Source organism: Poecile atricapillus, chromosome 3 (genome assembly GCF_030490865.1).
Source record: "Poecile atricapillus isolate bPoeAtr1 chromosome 3, bPoeAtr1.hap1, whole genome shotgun sequence".
NCBI classification, from domain to species: Eukaryota; Metazoa; Chordata; class Aves; order Passeriformes; family Paridae; genus Poecile; species Poecile atricapillus.
Genome location: NC_081251.1, coordinates 99,160,169 through 99,183,316, shown reverse-complemented (window position 1 = coordinate 99,183,316; position 23,148 = coordinate 99,160,169). Strand labels below are relative to the sequence as shown.

The following is a 23,148-nucleotide window of genomic DNA, read 5'->3' as shown; positions in this document are numbered from 1 at the left end:
CTTGACTCCAGAGGGATCGCTAGCATGAGCTAAGTCTGGCTTCTTGGCAGCTGAGCAATAGTGATGAGGCAACAGCAAAATGGCAGTTTTCATTTAACTCTCCACATTCTCCAAACATCCAGCTAGGAACCCACCACAGGGATGAAGGTCCAGAGTCACTGTGTGGCTAACCAGTGTCTTAAAGTTTCTGGTAAGGAATGGGATTTTGAGCATAGAATTTTTGTTTCCAACACCTGAATGTATTTGTGCTTAATGAGTGTGTGTTTCTGTTCCTTCCCTGTTTTTCCTCACTGGCCAGCTCCCTTATGGGGCTGGATGAGTGGCTGTGGTGAGTAACAGCTGGCCTGGAGGCCTCACAGTTCTAAATAATCCTAATTATAATTTTATAACTGAAATGTAACTAACTTTGTAACTGCCTCAGTTACATAACTCGGCCGGTCGGGCTGTTGGGGAGCAGGTAAAGCCGTTGGGGACACGGGCAGCCATGGCCAGGGGGACAACTAATCCAGCCAACCGGGACTGACCGCGCGGAATTCCAAACCTGTGCAAGGAGAGCAGCACTCAACAAGAGCTGGCTGTTGTCACATGAACCTCGGTGTGTTCAGTCGCCTGAATGTCTCCAAAACTGCAACAAGCGGCTGCAGGCAGATACAGCCTTCCCAAATTGCTGTAATTGCCCCAAACAGATATTTTGTTACTGAGGGTCTTCTGTCATGATCTGTGCTCAGATAAATCAATAGGGATCCAGAGTGAGTGTCGTGAATATAATTTAGTTATTGAGAAGAATGGCAGCTGTGTGTGATGCATACAAAACACTAATTTGTGCCAGCCTACATTTTGTTGAAAGATGCTGAGGAGTAATGGAAGAGGAAGTTGATTTCTTCTTTTTTTAAGACACAGTGCAGACTTGCTTTAGCTGTCTGGTTGTTAAATCACCTGTGAGTAAAAATACCCCACACTGAATTTAAATTACATAGAAATAAATGTTGAGTGAGGAAACTAGAACTTTCTTCCAGAAAGTAACTTGAGAAGTTGGAGGAACTTTAGTTTACTTAAGTTAAATAATTCCTGGCTGATCTGGAATAAATTGAAGACTTCTGTTTAAAGTGAGTGATGCTTGTGATATTAATGACACTTTCTGTTTTTAGAGAATCATTCTTTGAAGCTGTATTTAAATGATCAGCTTAAGGCCTGAATAGGTTGCAGCAAAATTGACGCAAATTTCTGAAGTATTTTCTGAGTGCTGCTGGCTCTATACAATTATTAGTTTAGTGAGTACATGACTATGTACTTCGTGCAGTGGGTGCATGTGGGACTGTCACCACTTTGATAATGGAGTTATTTTACAGAGCGCATACAAGTTAAGCAAGAAATATTTTTTAGCTAACTTTAAAGTTACAGAGTCTGAACCTCTGTTGTCTCATGTAGTTGCTTATGTGCATGACTAACTCCTATATAAGGTGACCAATGAAGTTTATATTTATTTGTGTAGTTCTATCACAAAGCAAAGCACTGACTCTCATGCCCCTGAGTGGGGAACTGAGCTATTCCTTGTGTTAGGAAACTCTAGATTTTGTTTCAGCTGTACCATAGGAATGTGACAGAGCATAGTTATTTGTTTAGATTTTAAATGGATTTCATCTGCATGTGAATAAGGAAATATATGCCACAACCTAAATGGACTTGGTGTGAGCACAAAACACACACCATCCAAGTAGGCGCTTGATAATATTTTGCATTAAGCATGCACTGATGTGAAAAGCTCCCTAAAGAGACTCATTTCAGCTGCCAGACAAAAATTTAGAGAAGTGGCTTATCTCCAGGAGGAAGGTATGTCTGCTGTGTTGCTCCTTAATGTCCAAAAAAACTTTACATTTAGAGAACTGGGCTGAGAGAAGTTGTGGCAATTTCAGATTTACACTAGTTAAATGCTTGTTGATGTACTGGTTGGAATGTGGCATAGACCAAAGGCTTCTGCTTACGAAGCAGCCATTGGAATAACACGGGATGTCCTAGCTGATGTTGTGAGCAAATTTCTTAAAAGATTTCATAAATCTTACCTGCAGACTTTGAAACTTGGTTGAGCACTGGAACAGGCTGCCCAGGAAAGTGATGGAATCACTGCCCCAGAAGTGTTCAAAAAATGTATAGTTGTGGCCCTATAATTGTGAAGGACCTGGCAATGTTGGACTTGATGATTGTAGAGATCTTTTCCAATCTTAATGATTCTATAGTTCTATGAACTAGGGAACTTTACTTCCAGCTGGGAGATAGTCTCAGTGATTGCTGCATGTTTTCCCTCAAACTGTTTCTGCTGTAAGGTCTGTTATCTGATGTTTTGAAAACAAATGAAATTGTAGGAATGCAGCATTAAATGGTGGGAAGGAACCTAAACAACAAGTGGGCAGCTGGTGGATTAGCAGAACTGTATGAGAACTGTATGGTGCTGAAAGTGTTAAACCATCGGTTTTCTCTTTAGCTTTTTTCTTCTTTAGCTTGCATTTTCTCAAGTTTGACAAAACGGACTAATCGAGGTCTTTGTATTGAATCACTGCCAGGAAAAGCCTTATCTTGAGCTAAAGAGTAGCTGTATAAATTAGGTGCCAGAATTTCAACATTGCTGGGAAGAATCCAAACTTGTGAAGCTGCTGTGCCACAGCCCGATGAGTTTCGGTGAGCAATTGTCTTGGCATGTTCCTTTTTTTTTTTCTTTTCTCCACAGCAATCTCAATCCCAAAGCTTTCCCCTCCTTCTGGGCTCTTAAATCATGTCCTTCGGGAATTAGAGCTCACAAGTCTGACTTGGTGGAGTTTTAACAGTAGGTGGCAGTGGACAGCAAATCTAACCCAGCTGCCCTCCTGTACCTCTTCAATTGCTGCTGCTCTCTCGATTTATGAGAAACACCCTCTGAAATGACTGTCTTAGAAGCAGTCTAAGAATCATATTCAGCTTTTCGCTGAAGAGCTTTTTTTTTATTATCCCCTTTTAAATTCTTATGCGTTTTTGCAAAAGGAATGTTACCTGATAATCCAAATTTTTGTCAGGACTGTAAAAGGGGACTTGGCTGGTCTGGAAGCAGTTTTAGCCAGTATGGTAGAGCAGAGGATGTAAAGTTACTATTAAAATTGCTTAGATACAGCACTGAAAGAATTAAGTAGAGTTTTTGAGTTCTAAGTAGTGCGCTGAGAACATGAAATACAGCAGTGTTTTTCCAGCCCTGTCCTAGATCCCATTGTATGGAAAGACTAATGACAAGAATAGACGATGCTATTTATTTCTACTGATTATCATTACCAATACTATCTGTAATGTCTCTGCTATTGCAGGTTTCTGTGGTTCAGATCAAGTAGATCTCCTGTGGAAAGAAGAATGATTCTGTTACATTTCTATTTAGTGGTTGGGTCGACTTTTTTGTCTTTTCTTGGATACTTTTCAAGCCATTCCAGGAATATGAATTTCCCTTGAACCCTTGCTATGGTTACTTCTAGGGAGCTGCATGTGGCGTTAGTCAAGTGCAGCACCGACTTTTTAGGCTGCCAAAAGTGAGAACCAGGGAAGAGGTGCAGTGCTTCAGCTGTCTGTGCCATTGGCTCCAGATCCTGTGGATCTCCTCTTCCTTTTTCTGATAACTCTGTGTATTCAGGACTGGGAACTGCTGCCCCTTGCCAATGCTCCTGTGCATGACTCAGTTATCTCCAACTGTCGAAACTCTGGAGGTTGAACCTGTGGTCAGAAACCCTCACATAATTCTGCCCTCTCTGGGGGAACCATCAACTCTGCTTGTAAACCAAAAAGTCTTTCATGTAATTAATAACTTGTTGTGAGAAATTCACGCCATGCTTCTCTAGTGAAATCATGCCTGAGTTCCTGTGAGAGGCAGGAGTGTGAGGTACCGTAGGGAGGGCGAGCAGTGCTGCTGAGATAGGCACGGGTACAAGTGGTTTTGGCCCCATTTTACCTGCAAACCTGGCCAGCACTGTCCACTCTGCTGGAGAGGAGCTGGGATCTAAAGTGTGAGACCAGATGGCACTGAGAGCCTTCCTTGCAGTGTATGAGTCACAGAGCCTGCACAGAACTGGAAATTAATACCTGCGCCCCTTGGAGCTTCATTTCCTTAGCAGGGATGGGGTTGTAGCTCTGTGTGGATGATGTGAAAGCTAGAACTTGAGCCAAAAGAGACTTCTGTGGATTGGCTTGCAAGAGGCTTGCAGTAGCAAAATGTAGCTACCTCGCACATACACTCATCTGAAACACCTTTGCTACTTGATTTTTACCTAACCATTTCCAGGTTTATTTTACAGGCTTAAAATTGTTATTTTAATATTCTAATTATTAGAATTATTTGTGCCTGTATTTAGGGAGTACATTAAAAGATCCAACCCCTGATTTTATCCCTTACCAGTTAGATGCTTCTAAAAATTCAGCAGGGATTTGCAGAATTGGTGTGTGGAGTGTGTCCAAAGAGGGACAACAAGGCTGGTGAAGGGTGTGGAACACCAAGGCTTCTGAGGCGGCACTGAGGGTTGTTTAGCCTGGAGAAAAGGATGATCAGAGGGACCTCACTGTGCTCTACAGCTCCCTGAAAGGAGGCTGTAGCCAGTGGGGTCGGTCTTTTCTCCAAAGTAACAAGTGATAGGGCAAGAGGACATGGCCTCAAGTTGCACCTGGAGAGGTTTAGACTGGAAAAACATCTTCGTTGAAATGTCTTAATTCAAAGGTTGCCCAGGAAAGTGAGGGAGTCACCCTCTCTAGAAGTGTTCAGAGGACATGGAGATGTGGTGCTTTGGGACATGGTTTAGTGGTGGAGGTGGCACTGTTGGGTTAATGATTGGACTCAATAACTTTCCAAACTCGGTGATTCTATTACTCTACGATTCTAGGAATTTCAGTCCTCCATTGCCACTTCCTTTGACCTGTAACATTTTTATCCTGTAAGACAAATCTAAAGTGTGAGTTTAAAAAGAAACTAGCAAATGAAAACTGACTTTATAAATCTTTTGTGCGTAGGCTGACCCATGCATGCGGGCAGCGGAGCAGCGAATCGGAACGGGCGCGAAAGGGGAAAGAGCCGGAATTCAGAGATCCACTCAGCCAGTGGGATATCCGCGGGGTTTGGGAGCAGCAGTGCGGCTCTTTGCTCGCGGCTTGAGCGCCGCCTTTCCCGTCCCTGAGTCCAACACCCGTGTGGGGCCGAGGCAGCAGCCCCGCTGGAGACTCGCATCTTCCGCCGGGACAGCGGCGAGCCGCGGCCGGGACGCGTACGGGGCGGGGCCGTGACGTCACGGCGTTGCCAGGAGACACCGCGCTGTGTTCGTGAGGGGCCCAATGGGCGCCGGGGAAGGTGATGTCATGCTGCCGGCGGCGCCTCCTCATTGGCCGGCCGTGGCGCGTGGGCGAGGAGCGCGGGGAGAGGGGTGGGGGGGGGGAGAGATACGGGAGCGGCCCCGCGATCGGGACGAACACGAGGGGGGGGACACGGGCAAGCTCGGCCAGAATTTTATTCCTCTCTCCCCCAATTCAGCAATATTGTATTAAACAGTGCTTGCTTACCCCCTAGGAGTTCCTGGGGGAAGGGGCGGGGGGGACGTTGTTAATGCTCTCAAAGTTTCTTTACTGCTTTGGAAAAAGGGATGTTTATATACTAATTAGGTTCGTGTTTTGCTCTTCCTTCATCTGGGAACTTCTAATCCCCTCCGCTTTTATCCTGCCTAATTACTGCAAGATATAGGAGTAGGAAAACCAGATGGAGCTGGTTTTCCTGCGAGAGAGCCCTGTAACGGTGCTGATTGAAACTGGGAATCCATGCTGGAAGGATGTGGGTGTTTCAGGGAACCTTGTTTTGCTATAGGTGTGAGGTTCTTCCTCTGCAATTAGATAGATACCGTTTTTCACAAGCCTTGCGTGAGCTTCTGAAGTGTTGCTAGCAGAGTGCCTGCGTTTGAAATGAGTGTCCTGCACACTGCTCCAAGGAAGAGAGAACTTTTTCCCTCCACCTCTTAAGTGGGTGCAAAAAATTTGTGGGGATGTTTTTTGGACAGCTCAACGAAGACTATTATTTCAGTGGGGTCTGATTTGATCGACTCAACCAAAAATAACAGAAAAATAAAACATGCCCTTGGGCAGGGATGCTCCATTGACTGCGCACACGAGGAGCTAAAAGGCGTCTGTAGGACGGTCCGTCTGAGGCAGTAGGGACGGCAGGGGCTCGCAGATCACGCTGGGGGAGGCTTTGCTGTTGAAGCCTGACTTTGGCCGGTGGCTTCCCACCCGCGCTTCCGCGCTGCAGATCCAGGGGAGACTGGGCTGCGTGTGCCCCTGCCCTCCGTGGGGCCCCGAAAGCGGCGCGTTTCGGAGCGGTGTGCAGGAGGAGGTGACCCGTGGGGACTCCCAAGGATCTCGTACTGTCACAGCCCCCGCTGAGCGCCGAGCCCCGACACGCCTGACCTCCCTCGTGGAGCTCCGTCCGGCACCGCCGGCGGGGGCAGGAGGCGGGCCGGCCCCTCCCGGGGGTGGGCGGCGGGCGGGGCGCGGCGGCTCCTCCTCGCCGGGCCGGGGTTAGTTTCGGAGCGGAGCCAGGGGTGGAGGCGGTGGTGGGAGAGCGGCTCACGGTGGGAACAAAGCGGAGGGCGGGCGGTGAGGTTGGGCCGAGGCGGGTGCTTCCCGCAACAGGTCGTCCCGGCGGCAGCGCAGCCCCTCCGCCCCCCGGGCCGCCGCTCCCCGTTCGGGGTGGCGGGGCCAGCACCGGCCGCCCCCATGCGGTTCGGCTCCAAGATGATGCCGGTGAGTCCCGGGCCGCGGCGAGCGGAAAGTTGGAGCGGGGCAGCGGGAGGGAAAATGGATGCTGCGGACGTGGAGGGGGATGGGAGGCGACCCTCCTTCCCTGCCCGCATTCCCTGCCCACCTTCCCCCGCTCATCCCGGGCTCCGCGGCCGCGCAGGGGCTTCCCCTCCCCCTCCTAGGTTTTCCTTTCCTTCCTCTTTCACGCCGCGATCAACTTGTTAGACGGGCCCGCTGGAGCCGAGCCAGGGCCGGGGGGGCCGCGGGGCCCCGGCAGCAGCGCGGGGCGGAGGGGGGCCCGCAGCGCCCGGGGCTCTTCCTTCGCCCCGCTCCCAGGGGATAAGGCTTCCCCGCCAGGGCTGCAAGCCCCGCTGCCGCGGGCTAAGCGGCCGCTTCGTCTGGCTCCTGCTTTCATGTTCTCCCTTTTTTCTTTTTTTTTTTCTGTTTGATTTTAATGGTACGAAGTTGGTAAAGTTGTTATGAGCCGTGCTGCTTCTCGGGGGTGTGGGTGGCTTTGTTTTGGAGTGCCCGGGCTCCCAGAGGAAGATGGTGTCCATGTTGTTTACGGTTCAGAGTGCTGGCAGCTCGGGGCAGGTATTCCCGACCTCGGCCGGGAGAGTTTCGGTGTGTGCTAAACCTGCCCCGCTCTGAGACATGTCTCTGTTTTAACACTTTCAGAAGGTACACGGAGCACCACCTCCTCTAAGGAGTTTTTCCATGAATTTTAAAACTGCTTGAATTTTGTCAGCTGCGGTTGGACGAAAGCAAAGTTCAGGAGCTTTTCCTTAGTTTCCAGCGCGATATATGTGAAAGGATTGGCGTAAAATAATTTCCTTTTGGAAGTACATCTGCACAAATATCCGGGTTTAGTGGCAGGGATGCCCCGTGAAATCCATATTCTGTTGTTCTGGTAGACTGGGGTATGTACAGAAAATCCCGACAAGCTTCATACCTATTTAGTCCGAGCTAAGGGTGCTTTAAAGTGTTCTCCCAGGCATCCTCCCCCGGGCGATGTGGCCTGTCTTACCGAGTAGCTTTGCACGCATAGGTGGTTCTTTCAACAGCACTCTTGTATTAAAGATTATTTCTAGTTTAGATCTTCAAGGAACTGTCTGAAGCAAGCAAAAAAAGGAACTGTAATGAAAGGTGAAACTGGCAATCCATGCTGGAAGGATGTGGGTGTTTCAGGGAACCTTGTTTTGCTATAGGTGTGAGGTTCTTCCTCTGCAATTAGGAGGAAATAATGAGCGATAATTTGATCTTGTAGAACACTAGGGAAGGCTGGGTGACGATTGCTCTAGCTAATGAGGGAGGAACAGACAGAATATGAACCCAACTAGATTAAATAACGTGTTGTGCAACAGTGGTGCTGTCTGCTTGGAAAAACTTAGAAAAACAAGCAGTAAATATAATAAGGTGTTAATTCAATCCGTGTCAAAAGCGAGCTAGGTAAGCGCTCTTATATATCAGTGAAATTTCCAGGAGATGCTGTTGCTGGTGAGTTCCTTGTCACTGAGTTCAAATAAAGGAGAGAACAAACAGGCAGTCTTCTCCCATCAGCATTTGCAGGTGACAAGTTCCAGAGTATGCATTGCCCCGGTGGCTCAGACTTCTCTTTGGCTGATGACTCAACTCATTAGTGATTCTGGTTTTTAAGACGTAAATAAAGGGATGAATACAGCCTTTTCACATTGCATTTACTGTGAATAATGAAAGGTTTGTGAGGGTTGAAAGTGGCTTAAGGAATTAAAAATGTAAGTATTTTGAGTATTAGAACTTTTAATTCAGCTTAAAAAGCTTTTCATATTTCCATTGTCTTTTAGTTAATGAAAAAAATCTAATTTCTCTTTTCACAAAAAAATAAAAGTTTGAGATGGGCAGAGAAGGAGGGTTTGGAGAAAGTGGAGAGAGCAGGACATGAAGGTTCTTTTTATTATTCAATAATAAAGTGTTCATAGACTTCAGTGTCTTTTTTTGCATTGTTTAAATTAAAAGTAGTAGGCTGGCCCTAAACTATCTACAGTATGTTTTGTTTATTAAAGTTTAAGATGTCTCTTTTTGCCCACCCTACAAATTATCTGTATATGATTTTAACTCTTGGCTCCAGGTCCATCTCTTGTGCTCTAGAAGAGAGTGTGGGCAAAGGATTAAACAACACAGTTTGTTCCCCGAGTGGGAAATGCAGGCAACATGAGCCCAGCCAGGAATTCACCTCTGAGCAGCTGCCAGGGAAAAGCTGGGAAATTGCTGTAGCAGCATAACTACACATGCTCTTGGGAGACTACCCTGAAATGGGAATGTTTTCCTTGTGGTAATGACAGATAGGAGCTAAACTGCTGCTGTAACCATATGTCAGGGCAATGTGATTGAAAGTCTGCATGAGGGTGTACTAAGAAGTAATTTGTGTGTAGCTGTACTGATGAAGGTAATAACAGGGTTAACACTGGCAAGCTGTGTGAGGTTGTCTCACCTTTCATCTGTGAAGGTTTGTGGGAGTGTGACTGGTACTGTTAAGTAGAGAAAAGGAGCTGGAAACACTTTCTAAAATAGCATATTTTTCCACAGCATAATTGGTATCTCTCCTTTTATTTTACATTGTTACCCTAAAAGGAGCGTGTATTGAGAAATAATTTGGGTCATTTTGCATGCTGGATAAATGTTTGGGGTTTTTTTTCTGTCAGAATGTGGGATGTGGTAGATTGAGCTACCCTTTAATACCCAGGGAACTTTTGAGATCAAACCCCCTTGATCTAGATAAGGATTAATTTTTCAATTTGAATTATGTGCATTGGTTACTGGGGGCCTCCTGAAACCAGGATGGGTCCAGACCTGCAGCTATATTGGTAAGGACTAACTCGGCACTTTAGCTTAACACACACAGTAAGGACTAACTGGAGAGCACTTTAATTCCTTAATAAGTTTTACCTTCTATCATCAGAAATGACTGAAATGTCTGATGCTGAAGTTCTTGATAACCATGTGTTCTTTTCTAATTAAGTTAAGCTTTCAAGTGTAATGCTGCAGCTTTGATAGCACAAGGAGTAGTGCTTTCCTTCTAAAGTCTAACATCTTGTCCCAAGTGATCTTCTTGGAGTTGCCACATCCAGTAAGCACTTCAAGTACATATTTTCATTGAAGAATGCTCGCTTGTTTATGGTTATGTGTACATTTTACCTTTAAAAAAACCCCTACAATTAAAGCTGTTTTGCTAATTGGAGCTGCCATATGGATTCTGATTTACTGAGGTAGTAAATCAATCTTTGGAAATTCTTGTAGGAAACACTTTTCTGGTGGTTTAACTAAAGACCTTTCAGCAGAAAGGAATCTCTTGCGCTTTGTAAGATGAGCAGCTGTACGTTTATAAACAAACTGACCCTCAGCAGAGTTTATGAGAGGGATAAGTGAACTGTAGGATCTCAATGCTGTTTCCTGTGGTCTTTTAATTATTTACCTCTGATCAGGTTTATCAGTCATTAACATTGTTCTCCTTGGCCCCTTTCATGGATTTCAGTGCACAAATGGAGTTTCAGACTGTGAGTTCTTCAAAGAATATGCTGCATATCTTCATCTGATTGGAGGATTTAGTTTATTCAGTGTTCTTTTAACTGAATATCCACTTAATGTTAATAATTTAAAAGTTTTAATATTATATTCAAGCTCTTTAATGTGGTACTCAATGTTTAAGTATTCTGTCTAGAATGCTAAATAAAGCTTGGGTGGTTGTTTTGCTGTGCTGTCTTAGCTCAAAACTTCTCAAACCTCTTGCAGAGTCTGACCTGTCTTTATGCACAATAGAAAACACTGCCTTGAGGTTCCCAGAGTGCTCTTTTCCCCCTCCCTTTGCTTCATGCTGTTACAGCAAGATCTTTTTTAATCTTTTCTATCCAGTGAACAATTATTCCAGGAGTAGTTTTAAATGCATTTCCTTTCTCATATATCTAATTTAATACCATAGCACTCTACCTGCAATTTGTGTTATATTACATAGCAGTATGTTAATATCTTTGTTTCTTTGTGTGGCTTTTATCAGACATGGGGGAAGGGCAATATTACAAATTCATACCAGATCAAGCTGTGGAGACCATGGGAATAGTTAATTATGTCTTTTCTGATCTATTGAACAGGTCAGGGGCTGAGTGCCTTGTGGGGCTCTTGCATTTACAGTTTCGAGGGCTAATATGCAGTCATGAAGTTTGGGATGGATGGATAATTCATGGAATTTTGTTTTGTCTTCTCCTTCCTAGTCTTGTCAGATGGGATCTCTGCTTTTTTGGTGAGCAGATCTGCTTTGTGGGATTAATTTACATGCAAGTCAGTTGGACTTTAAAAGAGGCAGGTATAAAAGGTTATTTCCACAGAATAAACTGGCAGGATGGCAGTGTGCCTAGCATTCCTTTCAAGTTATTGATGGAGAAACAGTCTTGAAAGTGCTCCGTTTGTGTGGCTTCTGTCCTTGTTAGCAGCCTGCCTTGGGGACTCTCATTTCTCTCCCACTGTGTGTGTTATGGAGCTTGTTTAATGACGTTCAGAGTCGTGCCTTGCTGCCATACAGCCTCCCTGGAGAAGGAGTCGGGTAACCCTGAGAAGACTGGCTCAAGCTGCCTCCTATGGCTTGGCAGCACAGCTGAAGAAGGACTTCTTGCTTCCTGGTGCTTGTGCCCATTGACAAGAAAGGAACACCCAGATCCTTTTAATGTCTGGGCTTTCACAGCCTTGTGAACGAGTAAAATCTTACTCAGTGCTCTGGAAACTGGAGGATGCTCCTATTCAGGAGGTAATGAGTGGATAAAGCTTCTCTTTGCTCTCAGTTTTATTATCTTGAGGCCTGGTTTCTGTCAGCTTAGTCACTTGTGAGTCAGGCAAAGACTTTTTGATCTTGCTCCCAAACAGTCAGATGATACTGTGAGTAAAGGTCACCAGAAATCCTGGACATCGTGTGAAGTGTACTTAATTATCTTAGTCATTACTGCTTAACTGGTTTAGAGGTTTTGGACTTTTCTGTGGAATGTGAAAGATCTGAAATCTTGTTTAAAACAGTGTTAAATAACTTGCTGTAGTTCAGGATAAATGTTCATGGTGAGGTGGGGACAGAACAGCAACTGTGACTCTGACGTGTTAAAGGGCACAAAGTTATCTTCTGCTTTTGCTGTTTGTGTTTAGTTAATCATTAATATTCAGGATCTTGCTGCTGCTGTTTAGAGTTAGTCATGCATGTGTCCTCAGTGGGTATTTCACCATGGGGATGGTAATTGTGTGGATGTTGAACCCACTGGTGTCTAAGGATGAACCTTTTGGGTTTTGTTTCTATGGCATAAATACCAATAATTTGTTTTCAGAGCTGCTGATGTAGTTTCTGTATGAATTTCTTCTATGGAGCTGTGATGCTTCCAGGTCTTAATAGGATATAAACCTTTGGTAGATGGCTGTGTGCAGTGCCCTACTTTTTACTGGTGTTTATTTTAAAAAGGAAGATTAGGGGAAAACTTTGTGCATTTGTCTAGGGTTTTAGTTGTTGTTTTTTTTTTTTTAAATCCTACTCATATCTTTATTTCATCCTTCTGTAAAGATAGGAATAGACAAAGTAAAAGTAAAGCATAGACATTTTAAAATCAGGCTTGTATTGCCATTATCACCTGTTTTATGTGGTTCTCTTGATAATAAAATTGATTCTTTAAAGCCTTTATCTGCAGTGCATCTGGGTTATAGGACCCAAATTCGTGTGGAAACATGGATGTGTTCCCACAATTGGTAGGGAGATGACTTTAAAAGTTCTGGCATTATTATTTTGAGTTATTCTGTATCAAACATTTGATCTGTAAAATGCAAACTGCTATGGATCATAACTGAATAAAGTGAGCAGAAGCTTCAGAGAGGTCAAACCATTTGTTAGAGGTCATGCAGTGAGTTCAGCCTGGGATGTGGGGGACCTGTAAAGTCAAGCCAACTGGTACATTGTGGTGCAGCTGGAATATAGGTCTGTCATATCCAACATCAGTATTTAAATGATTTGTAGGGTTAATCACAAATGGGGAGAGAACTCTGGTGGTAATTCATTGTTCTGTGCTTGAGAATGGGCCCTGAAAGAGATGCTTCATTACAAATCCATTGCAAGTATATGAAATACGTCTTAAACAGTGAAATAATATTAATCTTGGATAAGAAGCAGTATGTGGGGTTTGTTTTGATTTTTTATTGACCAGGTTAGGAAATTTTCCTTGTCCTTTGATACTTCTATTTTGTGAAATTTAACTGCTTAAGGAGTAATTTAGATCTAAGCTTAGATTGGTTTTCCTCTGTTTCATTAGGGTGTTAAATCCTATTGTTTCTTTGAATGGAAAGCTAAGGGAGAGTCTCTGGAATTGTCTATTTTTCTTACCTTAATTTTCTTTCTGTCATGTAAAAGAGTAAAATTCTTTTTAAAATCTTCTTCAGTGGATTCTTTTTTAATGTATTTGAGCTCTGTTCTGCACCAAACCACAGTAACTCCAGTGCAGCAGCAGCCTGTGAGCGTGTGAACAAGGAACTGGAAGGCTACAGAAGCACTGCTGTAGTTTATCCTTCTTGCATTCTCAAGGTGTGGAGACTTGACCTTGTACAAGGTGACCGTCCCCTTCCAGAGCTTCAGTAGCCACAGGCCTCTTCAGCAAGACACAGGGATCTCGCCCTCCTATTCCTTAGCTTTGCTGGACACAGCTGAAGTTGTGCAGCTTGGCTGGGCCAGCAAGTATGAATTTAGAGGAGGGGTTTTACTTCCTGTATCTGGGTTTCTTACTCAGCTGTTTCTGTCATGCCTGTGCACAGTTACAGCTTGCTGTCTTGGTTTGAAAGACAGGTGTCTGCTAGGGAAGGCAGGAGCCTCCCTTGGAATGGAGAATGTAAACCCCCTCCCTCCGAATTATTATAAATTTGAAATTAAGGGGCTCTCAGGTAAAGCTATGAGGATAGGAATAACAGTTCTTCACTAGTATGTGTAACAAGGCAAACAAACAACAGCTCTGGCATTAACCCCAAGCAGATCTGGGAACTTCCTGACAGCCTTTTCGGCCGGGATGGGAAGGGATGGGACGGGACAGAGGCTTTGCTTCACAGGCCCTGGGGCGGTCGATCCCGGTGCCCCAGCAGGACTCAGAGGAGCAGCGGGCCGGAAGGGCAGGAAGGAGCAGAAGTCCCGGGCTGATGGACGAGATGTCCCAGGAGCTCCGGAGCTGTGGCTGGAGCGGCGGGGCTGCAGCGCACAGAAACCCGGAGCAGCGGCGGAGGAGCGGCGGGGCGGGACAGCGGCGGCCCGGCTCCGGCAGGGCAGGGAGAGGCCAGCTCAGGATCCCGAGCACACGGCAATAGGTCCCTCTTTTACTGAGGTGGGTGTTAATAAGGGCCCGGGCCAGTGGCTGCTCTCAGCTCACCCCACAGAAGAAGAAACAGCTCCGGGCTGGGTTTATGGCGGTGGTAGCAGATTCCTTTCCCCGAGCAGCAGCAGCTCCGACCGTCCTCTGAAGCCCCGGAGCGAGAGCCAGCAGCTACCCCAGCCCTCCTTTACCTGCCCGAATCCCGAGGTATCTCAGCCCCTCGGAGAGAAGCTCCCCAACTGAGAGAAATGCAACCAGATGCCCTCCTTCCCCCTGAGTTTGGCAACTTCTTTGTTTTCTTAAGTACCCGTAAGTGCCCAGTAGTCAGTGTTTCTTAGCAACTTATGGGAAAAATTCTATAGGTAAGAAGGAACAAAACAAAGGAAACCTAGCCCCCGACACTTGCTAATTTCCCTGCTGCCTGAGGGTGGTGGCTTGTCTAGTGCACTTTCTTCTTTTTTTTTTTTAAAAGTATGCAAAGACTTCCCCCCCACCCCTCTGCTCTCCATCGTACTTGGTCCTGAATGCAGAATCTTACCTAGATTAGTATCTGATTCACGAAGAGCAGTGATTGTTAGCTCCCGATTGTTATCCTGGCTTTTCCAGACGAGTGAAACCTTTTTTTGCCATCTTTGGATATCCTAAGCCAGGGAAGACCCTCTGAAGGATGGTATTCCTAGAATTTGTTAGAGTTCTCTGATCTCAGCTGTAGTACAACTGTGTGTCTCAACATAATTAAGTGTTCAGAAGAAGCCAACATAGCAGGGAATGACTGATTTCTGGCTGTAACAGAGGAAGGGAGGTGTCACTGAGTCGTGAAAGGCAGAGTGCAAGGGACTGGGCAAAATGAACCAGACCTCCCAGGAGAATGCCAGGAAGCTCTCCTGTGAAATTCCAGGGTGGCAGGAGCACTGCCATGGGTCACGTCCAGGCTGTGTTCCTGAAGAGCGTTTCTGTCCTGTCATGCTGCCCTGTAGCCTCTCTGTCTTTTGAGAACACGTTCTCTGCTACAAGGAAAGGTTTGTGCAGGGAAGCCATGGAAACAGCACTTCTTGCCTCTGCACTGTTGTGCCTCTACTATTGTCCGTAGGTGTTGTCCGTGAGACCCTTCTGCAGAGTGATTTACCAGTGTTGCACAAAAACCATTGTTATTTAGCGCACTTCTCTTGCAAACAGTATTTAGCAGTGTTTGCTAAGAGAAGAAATTCCCTACCTCCAGGAAAGCTGAATGAGCAGCCAAGTAGTACCGGGCTGAAAGGGACAACTTCTGAAGCTCTTGATGCAAGAGGAGCCTGGCATTATATGAATGTTATTTGTTTCAACTCTGTTCTGTTTAATTCATTTAAAATAGGTGTGACATCACCTAAGCAACCACCATTCTGTACAACACTGTCTTGTTCACTGTCATGACTTTGGTGACAACTTGTAAAGCCAAAAGCCACCCAGCAAGCTCTGCTGCCTTCCCCTGCTGAACTGTTCTCCCTTTGCTTCTCAGCTGGTGTGTCTGCTATTGCCTGGGAAGAGCTGTGGGGAGTGAGCGGCACTTAAATAAAACCTGTCAGACAGTGATCAGCTCTACAATCTGCCACCCTTCTGCAGCGTCTGGTAGAGTGCCTGAATGTTTGGGATACAAGTTAAAGTGTGTAGAGCTCCACATCACAGGAGCAGAGGTTGGATCAAGCAGGTTGCTTGGGCTCATGGGCTGACTGAAGGGACAAGATTTGGCCTTCCCAGTTCTGCTGTAGTTTTACATATCCTGTTAATGTAAAGTTGTTGGCTAAGACTGTCTGGCCATCCGTCATTTCATGTTGGACTAGCCCCGCTGATCCCTTTTAACCTGCAAAATAACAACAAAGATCCAAGATCCATTTGTTTTCTTGCAAATGCTCAGTGTCCTATTCGCCAACTGAATGGTTGCTGCTTTAGTTACTCATCACTCATGTTATGTGTTTGCAGCCCAGAAGCAGTAGGACAAAACTCCTCCTTTGTGGCTTTGAATAATAATAGTTTAATAATAAATTTTAATTCATTTATTTAATTTTAATTTAATGAATAAATAATTTTATTTATTACTAAACTTATAAATTACTAAATTTAATATTTTTATTTAACAAATATTTATTTTAATATTTATTATTAAATTTAATAATATTAATAGTAAGAATAAAATCAACTGTTGTCAAATAGGTGTGATCACAGACATTTCATGCTGGCCATCTTTGGCACGGCTGGTGGCTGTCTTGTTTGTCTGCAATGCTGTTTGTCCTGACAGTCACCTAGATGTGACAAGTGAAGGTCATTCTCGTGCAGCAGGAGTGTACCCACCCAGAGCTGGTGGTGAATTGGGAAGAGCTGCCCTTCTGCAAAGGTGTGGTGTGACATTACACCTAATTAATTTAATAGTAGGATGCTGCTCAAATGGATGGTCATGTTCCTTTGGTTTCCATCCACACCCAAAGTCACGTGTCTTTTGTAGCTCCCCCTTGAATTTAATAAGGACTTGAGTGATGGTTTGTAGAAAATGCTGCCTGCACTAAAGGCAAAAAGGAACTAAAAGACTTCCATGGTGGAAGTGATTTGTCATGTGGCTGTGCAATCAAATAATGGGTGGATTTGGGAAGGTCATGGTGTGTCTCAGCGCTCACCATTTAGGTTGGCTGAGCTGGAGAAGTCAGATGATACCTTATCCTCTTCCTACCCTCCCTTGAGAGTTGGTAATACACAGGAATTTCTCCACCATCTTTGTGTATTGTCACTCATGGCAAGGATTAAATTGGACTAGCAAAAATACATAATTTACTCTGGTGATATTTAGAAGATATAACAAGGAAGCCTCTACATTGTAACAGCAAATATATAGGAAAGCAGGAGGGAGACTTTGAAAGCGATAAATAGGCGTGTTATTGTGGTGTTTGGTCTGAAATTCCTAGTTTGGGTTGGTTTAGTTTGTTTCTCACTTGTAGTGAAGGTAGATGGCTGAATAGCATCTTCTGGAATTGCAGCATAAATGAGATGTCAACCCAGCCTCTGGTGTGCTAAAATGCCTCTGAATTTGCCATTGTAGTAATGCATTTTAGGGTACCAGACTGGTCAGCATGCATCATAGAACAGCCCATTGTCCTGTGGCTTTTCCCACACTGGAATTAACCTGTGTGGTTAAACATGTCATTGTTTCAGATGACAGAAATGGTGTGTCCTCTGACCTACCTTTGTGTGTCATGAGTGTTTTGGTTTGGACACATAGATCTGTTTTATGGAGGTAGGACACAGGTTTTGACAGCTGTTTTCCTGGAGGAGTGACTAATACAATGTATTTTCAAAAGTGTTTGGCACAGAGCTCTGTGAAGTTGCTGGGTCTGGAGTAAATGAGTGTTCTACGCCCTTATTTTTTTCTGACTTGCTACATGATTTGTTTTGTGTTGCTATTGCATAGCAAATCTTCTGCTTTCTTGTTTTTTGTTTAGTTTTTTTTTTTTTAAATACTGTTTTAGATACATTGACTTACAAAAAAATAAATTCCTCTCTTCTGCTTCCATACCCTGCCCTCCCCCATGCATGGGTGTTCCCACTAGCACGGCGCCCTGGTACCAGTAAATAGAATTTAAATAATAAATGTGCTTGATGTATGGGTAGGCACTTGCTGTATGATAAATGTGACTTTGCCTTGCGTGTTCTGGTGGGCTGAGGTGGAGTTGCTTCCTGGTGTGAATATCGATCGTCTTTTTATTGGTGAGATTATTACGAATTGGCTGGAAAAGCAGAAAATGAGTGTTTTTAAATCCAGAAAGAGTTGGTGTCTTAGGCAGTGGGAGGTGTGGTGTGGGTGGGACAGGTGCCAGATCCTGTGATAGCCTGTGTTGTTTAGGTGTGGGTGGTGTTAAATATGCTTTCATCCCTGATGCACATCTATTTTTGCTTTTCTCGAGGAAGAGTTTTGTACAAAATCTTTTTTTGTTACCAGGAAAAACAGTTGACTTTCTTTTCATTGCGAGAAAGTACCTGCATTTTAAAGGATTGTCTAGAGATGTGTAATTCTCCCAAGTCCCGACAGGGAGCACTTAGTTTGGCCCTTTTCTGGCCTCTGGCCATGTAGGAGGCTGAGAGAACCATAATGCTTATTCCCAATGCGGGGGAGATGCAAAGCTCTAGAGCAGCAAGGGCAGCTTACTTTCTTTTTTTTATTTTCCCTTATGTAGTTATTACTACTTTTTTTTTTTTTGTACAAAGACTTCTGGGTTTGACGCAAGTACAGAAAATTGAGATGATTCAGGCTTAAGCTTGAGTTCATAACCCCACTCATGCTTGGATGTTGCCTTGACTTCAGGATCATTAGAACAGTCTGTGTTTTGATACTGAAGAATGGGAGGAGGAGCAACTGGAACCCCCTGTGATTATGTTGTATAAGTTGGACTCATACATTCCTCTTTTCTGTAGTACGCATCTGTTGTAAGAGTTACATGGTAACATTTTTTATCTGCATGAAAATAATGTTAATTTCATTCTCCTTGTGTATGAAATGTTTATAACTTGGTGCTGAATGTAGAAGATGAGGCGGAGTCTTCTTGAAGGGGCAAATCTCCAAAGATCCAATTCTCCTTTGCTGGCTTCGGGAGGAGGAGCAAGCTGTAAGTGGGACACCAATACAAGCACAAACACCGTGTGAGGGCTTGATTTTCTGACAGTCAGCTTGCAGGAGTTTATGGTGAAGTGTTGAATAGTGCAAAAGCAGTGTCTGCAAGGAGCCACTAGGAAGGATTTGGGGAGAAAGGGAACAAGTATTTTGGAGTGGAAGGAATATGTTGAAGGAGAGGAGCTACACAGATGGCAGTGATAAGGGATCTGTGAACATGCTGCTGTTTGGTATAATATGAAGAATATATTCAGGGTTTGTTTACTCTGAATTTCTGCAGTTGTTTAACTACATTGATGGAAATCCAAGTGTATTCAGGTCTGAGCAGAATGATCTATAGATGATTTGTGTTGACAAATGTGGGTGCTCAGTAAAAAAAGGCTGTGGTTTCCTACATGTGTTATTGAAACCAATGTATTTTATATATCTTACAGGCCAGTTTGTTTGGTTTTTATCCTTGTATGGGGTTTGTACAGCCAGGTTTTGGTGGGGGGAGGCTACACGGGTGGCTTCTGTGAGAAACTGCCAGAAGCTTCCTCCATGTCTAGCAGAGCCAATTCCAGCCAGCTCCATGATGGACCTGCTGCTGACCAAGGCTAGACCAGTCAGAAATGGTGGCAGCACCTCTGGGATAATATATTTAGGAAGAAGGAAAAAACCATATTGTGCAGATGCAGTTGTGGCTGGAGAAGAGCAGAGTGAGAATATGTGAGAGGAACAACTCTGCAGACACCAAGGACAGAAGGAGGGGCAGGAGGTGCTCCAGGCACAGGAAGTGAGATTCCCTGGCAGCCCATGGAGGAGACCCACACTGGAGCGGGGGGATGTCTCAGAGGAGGCTGTGAATGAGCACTGAACCACGGTGGAAGAGGTTCCTGGAAGGGACCTTCAGACCTGTGGAGAGAGGAGCCCATGCTGGAGTAGGTTTCCTGGTAGGACCTGTGACCGTGTGGGAGAGTCACACTGTGCCTCTGAAACACTGCACCGTGTGGAAGAGTGACCTGCCTTGTAGCAACTTGTGGACAACTTGTGGAGTCCCTGAGGGGGACTGAACTGGAGAAGTTCATGGAGATCCTTATCCCATGGGATGGACCCCTCACTGGAGCAGGAGAAGGACTCCTCTCCCTGAGCAGCAGCAGGAAGGAACAACATGTAATGAACTGACCACAATCCTTATTCCCATTTCCCTGCACTGCTGTGGGGGAAGAGCTAGAGCTGGAAAGGTGGGGAAAGGTCTTGCTGTACTTCTTATTATCCTGCTCTGAGTTTTTTAGTCATAAATCCAGTTAATATCTCTAATTTGAATCTGTTTTGCCTGTGACTTTTGAGGAGTGATCTCCAGCTTCTTACCTCAACATATGGTTCCTTCGTTACGTTTTGTCTCCCTCATTCATTTGTGGAGGGGGGGTGATAGAGAGGCTTTGGTGGGTGCCTGGCATCCAGCCAGGGTCAACCTACTACACACTTTCAGGGTTTTTTGTGTTTTTTTTTCTAGTAAATGCTGATATTGCAACAGATGCTTGCAGTGCAAAAGTATGGGTGGCTTTAAAAGCCACCTTTGTTTGAGATTTTCTTGCCTTGTGTGGTACGTGGTAGCTCAGCCAAGGAATGGGGAGTTAGGTTGCTCCTGTGCCGAGTGTTCATTTAAAATAGTGAGCTTTATTTGCATAGACCTTTCTGGTGTCTGGCTTGTGGGAGGACTTCTGCTTTCTTGTGTATGAAAATGCCTGAAGAAAAATGTCAAGTTGGAAAACGTAACTTGGGTTCAAAGTAAAAGTCTTTGTTTGGAAAGCTCTTTTAAAAGACTGTGTGCATAATGCTCTGCTGAAAGAAGGGGGGATGTAGGTCAGGAATCCTGTGTTTACCAGTCCTGAGCTATGCCTGATAGACTTCACAAAATCAAAATTGCTAATCTAAGATAATGATTTTCTACAAGATTTGGCAGGAAGATCGTTATTGCATATTCCTCATTAGTAAGTCTGAACTGCACTGCTGAGTTCTGTTGTTGAAATTGCAGTCCATGAAGTAGAATGAGAGCAAACGTCCATCCATTAATTTCAGACAGTAACAATACTTGGCCAAAACTTGGGCTGTTTCCCTTGCAGCTCTTCAGATTCCCATTTTGATGATTCAGATGCCTGATAGTGAGATGTAATGTGGCATTTGTGTTACAGCCTTTGCCCAGTTGAACTAGCATATACCATAAGCAGATGGCTTTCATTCTGTTCTCTCTACAGTAAGGATAAGAGGGAGGAGAAAAAAAAGGAAAGGGAAAGCTTCCTCTTTGCTGCTCCCAGCTCATTTTCCCCCATGGCCTCCTCAAAGTGCACATAGATGTATGTTGTATTTTAAGTCCTGGAAAAAATTTACATTTTTGCTAAAGATAAAATACAAATGCATAACAAACTTATCATTTAAATAATCTGTACTTTCTACCATGCCATTGAGAGTAAAGGCTTGGTCTTGTTTTCTGCTGTGATACAATGAAAAGGGAAAAAGGCTGTGCTTTATATAGACTGGGAATAATATGAGCAATCTCATGGTGCTTCCTACTGTACTCCACCTACCTTGCATCATAACTTCCTTTCTTGTATTTATGGCCCAAAGCCAGTGCAAAATAAACGGAGTAGTGTGTGCGGAGGGTGAGATGGCAGGAGCTGAACTCCATGTGTTTGGGTGTGTCTGGAGGCAAATACTAAACTTTACTCTGCATTTCTCTTGAACCCTTTTTGCACGGCTGAATATGAAAAGGATCAGGGATAGCAGTCATCCCCTGTGCCTGTCTTCTAGTAAGTCTATTATTATCTTTGCTTACCTTAATCTTTTGCTTACCTTAATCTTTAGGCACAATAAGTGAGGATGTTGCCTCCTGAAGGATGGTTTTCAGGTTCTGAGGGACTTCATGCAGAAGAATCACTGAATTACTTTATTGTGGTATATTTTGCACTGAATGGAGAGCTGTAACTGTGCACCAGTTGTGACTGCTGCTTATCAGAACAGGAAAATGTGCTGTTGTGCAGGCTGTCTTCTGCTGTTTAGAAAGTTGCATCAAGTCAGCAAAAATATCTGTCTTAGCCACTGATTTCTTCGTAGCCATCTGGGAAGGTGCAGTATCGTTGCTCCTACTAGGTAAGATGCAAGACTTAAATTTAAAACTCTTTGTGTGGAGGGGTTTTGTATTTATCAGGGAAGACTTAGTAGTAGTTTAAGCTGTGGGTGAAAGCAGTTATTTCTCATTTCTGTCACCTGCACTTGAAATGTGATAGTTAATGTGTTCTAAAATTTCTATGTTGCTAGTTTTTCATCTAAGTGAAAGTAGCTTCTAAAATTACATTTTAGTTCAGGATGTAAATTCATAGAAACTGTTGAGGTTTGAAAAGACCTAAAGAGTGACTTTGAATGCCTCCTTAAAAATGAGAGCTGAGAAAATTTGTTATGCAAGCTAAAACCACTACTTAGCTGTGTTATAGAAATATGAAAACCTTCAACACAGGTAATGAGTGCTTGAAGGGATTAGGTTTCAGTCTGAAATGCAGCTTATCCAGAATGTGGTACAGAATTATATTATTAGCTCTGATGCAAGGTAACAAAATGAATCAAATTTTCCAGAGGTAGTATGCTTGTTTGACTATCAAATAATGGGACTGGCTCTGTTATTGCCTTCTTGTATGCCTCAGTTTCCCTGCCTGTAAAGTAGGAAACTGCTTGCTTGTGTCAGGACTTCCTGGTCGTAAAGTGCTTTGAAGCTGAAGAATACTGTGTGAATAGATGGCACAGTTTGTATTGTATCGTGCATGCTGTGCAGGAAGCCTCCATAAAGTTAGGAGTTCAGACAATAGTGAAAAACAGGGCTGTTCTTTTTTTAATATATTCTCTTCTTGGTTGTATTTTGTAAGGGACTGAGTTTTGCTGATTGCTGCCCATTGCTGACATTTTATGACCTGAATGAAATCTTTCCCTAGAAATGTGGGGAGGGGGGAAATCTGTCCCTTTTAACTCCGATAGTTTCAAGAATTAATTAAATGTATTTTAATTTACATCATGCCCCATATAAGAGTGTTGTCCTGAATATTTGAATCTTGAATACGATTAGTGTGTTAGTTACAGAGTATTCAATTGAGCACCCTTTTAATACCAAAGACGTGTGACATCAGCTTCATAATAACTAAGGAGTAAGAGAAGTCTGATCCTTGCAGAAACACCATCAAAGCTGAAAAGTAAATTGCATTTCTATTTCCCCCCCTCCCCTTTAATCAATAATTGAGGCCTTCTGATCTAAGGAGTAGAGTGATACAAGGCCTTTGATGTGAAATGAGATCTTGTTGGATGGATGTGAATTATAAGACATGTGTTTACTCAGGTTAGTTTTTGGAAATGATTTCTTCTGGGTTTGGA

The 23,148-nt window shown here is 44.1% G+C and overlaps 1 protein-coding gene across 1 annotated transcript in view; it reads left to right on the top strand.

The window, feature by feature from the left end:
- The first annotated feature begins 6,558 nt into the window (after positions 1–6,558).
- TP53BP2 (tumor protein p53 binding protein 2) overlaps positions 6,559–23,148 on the top strand; it is a 53,032-nt gene continuing 36,442 nt past the window's right edge. Inside the window, exon 1 of the mRNA XM_058834061.1 lies at positions 6,559–6,780. Coding sequence (XP_058690044.1) covers positions 6,754–6,780 — 27 coding nt within the window. The 5' untranslated portion in view covers positions 6,559–6,753. The remainder of the gene's footprint in view (positions 6,781–23,148) is intronic.